At 38.3% G+C, this 4,681-nt stretch overlaps 1 protein-coding gene across 1 annotated transcript in view; it reads left to right on the forward strand.

The window, feature by feature from the left end:
• Positions 1-3,561, forward strand: part of LOC138038901 (uncharacterized) — an 11,377-nt gene extending 7,816 nt beyond the window's left edge. Inside the window, exon 7 of the mRNA XM_068884982.1 lies at positions 2,582-3,561. Coding sequence (XP_068741083.1) covers positions 2,582-2,947 — 366 coding nt within the window. The 3' untranslated portion in view covers positions 2,948-3,561. The remainder of the gene's footprint in view (positions 1-2,581) is intronic.
• The last annotated feature ends 1,120 nt before the right edge of the window (positions 3,562-4,681 follow it).

The following is a 4,681-nucleotide window of genomic DNA, read 5'->3' on the forward strand; positions in this document are numbered from 1 at the left end:
TTTACGTCATAGAAAGTGCTGTGTAAGGGGTTTTATTCACGAGTTGTTTGAAACCCGAACGAGCGAGGAACGAGCGAGTGAGGGTTTTTGACACAAACAACGAGTGAATAAAACCATGTACAAAGCACTTTCTATGTCGTGAACTGTTTATTACACATACGACGAGAATTTTCATTAAAATAGTTTTCTAAACGCAAATTAGAAGCAAAAACTCACTAACAATAGAACCAAATGCAAATTTAATTTAATTCAATAACAAAGTACGATTTGCACGAGATGCACGAGATGCACGAGTGATTGGCATGGAAACGCCTTTACGCTATCGTTGATTGGTTATACTTCCACATGTGAAATAGCTGTACGCCATTCTGATTGGCTGTATAAGCCTTTTCCACATGTGAAAATAAAGCGTATAGATTTGTACAAATGAGCTTCGTGGAATGAAATTCTCATGTTATGTGTAATAAATATGGAAAATATCCTGCAAAGGTTGGTCAAGACAACGTGAACATAGGCGTTGTTGCTTGCAATATTTCGGCTGGCCAACACCAGCCTTCTTCAGGTTTATTGAATGGATAAATGCTAGTAACAAGATCTTTATATTTACCGGAAATGACATAAAAATGCTACGTGATGTGTTATAAAAACGGAAATGCATAAAAAAGAGGAGAGAGAATAATACATGATAACAAGATGAAAAAAACAAAAGAAAATTAAAAGTTAGCTAAACTAAATTACATTTCATCTCTTCTGTTAAGGCCTGCAGGCTCCAGTGTTTTTCCTCTGTGTATGAGGAATGCCTCACGAGCCTTTCTGATGGAGTCACGACTAGTGTGTAGTTGTTCGAGCGGTATAAGGATCATGTGATCCTCCGCGTGACCACTGGTCAGGAAGTGTCGTGAAACCGCAGTGGGGGTATAACTACAAAAGGGGCTTATAATAGGTCTCCTATTTTCATTAAAGCGGTCTTTAAGACGACGTTTGGTCTCTCCGATGTACTGAAGATTACATTTAGTGCACTGAATCATGTAAATTACATTAGGGGTTTCACAAGTAATATGTGATTTGATTTTGAAGGTTTGTCCAGTACTATTATGTCATTTCCGGTAAATATAAAGATCTTGTTACTAGCATTTATCCATTCAATAAACCTGAAGAAGGCTGGTGTTGGCCAGCCGAAATATTGCAAGCAACAACGCCTATGTTCACGTTGTCTTGACCAACCTTTGCAGGATATTTTCTATTTTAAAGTTTTTTATGGTGTGGTCACGATCTATTTTGATCCAACGTAGAGCAAGTTTTGATCGTACACGGTTTTTGCAGGGGTTTAATCCTTAAAAAGTAATAAATATATATACCATATAGAAGTGGCTTCCAAATGTAAAATGTACGATATACATGTGTATGATTACAGTCAATAAAAATGGGCAAGAAAGTATCGGGACTCTGATTTCTTCTGAAGATCCGAAGGCTGTAAGAAGGATCTGGAATTATTATTTACAGATATGTCTAGAAATACAAGTAATTAGAGGTCATTAGATGCACGACGATTTTGATAGTGCTAGGAAGTGTCCCTTATACTTTCTCTCCAACTTCAACTTCACTTGCATCAAATAACTTCACAAATTGTCCCCTTAACTCTGCTCCTTAAAGAAAGATTAACAGCTACATTTACCCTTGCTAATATCCGTAAACCCTTACGTACGCTTACTTCATTTGGAGAAATAGGTAGAAAATGCTTAGACTTAAACGGATAGGAACAGCTACGTCAAGTGCATTCCTGGGCATACGAAATTACTCGCAACTAAAATTGGAGGACATGATTTGGAAGATAATTGTTTTATTCAGCAAATGTTCGATTTTCAAGACTGATCTTTGGTATTTTATATTGATGCTGAGATTTCCTTAGCCTCATGCCTTGCACTCAGTCCTGTCGCTATCCTAAAAAGAACTTTTTTCGCTAAAATGAATGTTTGCACCTGTTCGAAACGCATTGCGGCCATATTTTCCATTTTCTAAAAAATCCTGCCTTTTTATAGGCTTCAAAAGTTGCGAAAAACCAAGCATCTTTTGTTCACGACCGAGTCAGAAGGGAAGTGGGTCACTTCCTCATTTGACGTCGCAGTCTACTTTGCATGCATGTTTACAAAGAGGTAATTAATGCAATGTAAATCAGTTTGTGATGTCAAATCAGGAATAGACCCACTCCCCTTCTGACTCGGTCGTGAACAAAAGATGCTTGGTTTTTCGCACACGTTTTGAAGCCTATAAAAAGGCAGGATTTGTTAGAAAAGGAAAAAAGGCTGCAATGTGTTTCGAACAGATGCAAAGATTCATTTTAGCGAAAAAAATATTTTGGGGTTAGGGGCACTTTAAGGCTCCTTTCAACTACTTTGAACTGATTGAAATCGAAACTAGAACACATTCAATTCAGCAATGACAGAAAAGACCGAGACTGAGCTTTGAACACAACACTGAAGTTTGTACTTTTTTACCACTTAGAAAAAGAACATTTTTCATCTGGGATACCAAGTGTTTCTTCTCATTGACCCTTATGTACCGTTTTCTTTCGGTTTTAAAGGTCATAAGGTATTACGATCGTATGGAAAGGATTCACCAAGTTGATGAGCAACCCGATCTACCGGGTTTACTCAAGTTGGTGGGAAGTGATATTGATTCCAACCTGGCTGACAGTCCTCGTCGAAGATCGACTGGGCACAAGTCTTCTGACAACGACTTATGGTGGGCATGTGGAAGGTGTTTCTTTGAACGACGCAAGAAATCAACTATAAAGGCTCATGTAATCCAACAAGTTTGCCAAAAAGCAGCTGAAATTAAAAAATCAAGAAGCAACATTTCAAAGAAAAAACGGCAACGCCACGCCAGTTGGGATTTTGGGAATGAGAGTTTTAAGAGCTATTCATGGAAAGCATCTCTTTCTGTATAAGAATATTTAACTAACTAAATAAGTAAATGAGGCAGTTAGTTCTTGTTATTTCCCCGCTCAAACTTACACAATTATTTCATATAAAGGGGGAAATTTACTGTGAATCGCTCATCAACTTGAGCGTAGTGACGCGATCCTCACTGCAGAAAATGTGCGATTCTCCTCAGAGCTTGCCATATAAAGGTCCTTCCAATTCGGCTGAAAAGCGGGTTGGTTCTGTGGCCTACAGTAGTAAGGCATCTGACCGGTAACCAGGAGACCCGGGTTCAATTCCCGTCTGAACACATTTTCACTCATTTCCTTTGTTGTAGCGATTTCTGTTCCCATCATACACTACTAATTAATACTTGTCCAGAAATCACTGTGAATCGCCTTACGAAGGGAATAGGTTGGTGATCCAAAGGTAAATGAGGCAGTTAGTTGTTGTTATTTCCCCACTCGAACTTACACAATTATTATATATTATATATAATTGTTCATATTTCTGGGCAAATTTTTCCTTGGGTTCTTCCAAGCGAGACCATTTAGGTGTTGCACCGATAGGATTTCAAAATTATCACTTGTCATATTGTATTCGTTTTGTCCGTCGTTTTAAATATAATGTGCAATGGTCGTCCCAGTCTCCTCGTTTTCAGTCCCTACATTATCATGGACGGATGGGAAATACAAACCCCTTAAACTGGCGACCTATTTACGGAGGGTGATAAGTGCAGGCTGCAGGTTACAGGTGATTGTTTTACCATAACTGAAACATCCCAAACTTTTACAAAAATGCAAACCTTAAGCTTAAACATTACTTTTGAGGCCTAATGTTAGCATTAGTAAAGGTTTGAGTTGTTTCAGCTATGGTGAAACAATGACCTGCAACCCTAGCGTTCAACCTTCAACCTCCAACCTATTTCACACAGATGAACGCTTGATTGGCTTTCTAAATCATTTTAAAGAAAACGCAAATAAAAATGGGCCAAGAACAGGGACTCCACATGAGACAGGTGACTGTCAAATGATATTGAATTTTCTAGATCAAAGACAACGTATTCCCAGTGGTAAACAATGGCATTCATTTAAAGGAGAGAGAACACTACCCTATAAGAAAATGCCAACAACTTTGGTTGTTACCATCTTTTTAAGGTAACGGTCTGCAAGCAATTGACGCAGCAGATAGTTTTTTGATTGTCACAGATGGAAGAAAAGTCATGCAAACTAAGGCTGACTAAAAGCTTACTTTGTGCAGGAAATACAGTCTTCTTTTAGTAAAACAAGAACGAACTTATCTCGCAAAACGGCTGCGTAATTTACCGTTCATAGGTGATAAACTACAAAAATACCAAGCACAAATAATCAATTAGTTTTACAATGGCCATACACTTTGGATTTGCTAAGACAAAAACTTGCCTGGGCAAAAAGTAAGTCAGGGTGGTAGTCAGGGTTGGACAAATTAATCGAACAAATACTTAAGGGAGACACAGGCTGCCAACGTACCCATGACAACCTAACGTTGCCCTCACTGCCGTAGTCTGCAGGCCCCTGGCAACGAATTCACGTTGATTGTGAATCAAGAACTTTGGACATGTTTCTTATTGTCATAGACGCAAATTCCTGGCTAAATTGAAGTAATACGAATGCCTTATAGAAGCATCAATAGAACTATTTATCATAAAAATGATGCTAAATGTGTATTGTACTTAAGTAGAGTGATTGTGAAATCATTCAGTGTATAATTCACTGCTTGGG

This window comes from Montipora capricornis, chromosome 2 (genome assembly GCF_036669925.1).
Source record: "Montipora capricornis isolate CH-2021 chromosome 2, ASM3666992v2, whole genome shotgun sequence".
Lineage (NCBI taxonomy): Eukaryota > Metazoa > Cnidaria > Anthozoa > Scleractinia > Acroporidae > Montipora > Montipora capricornis.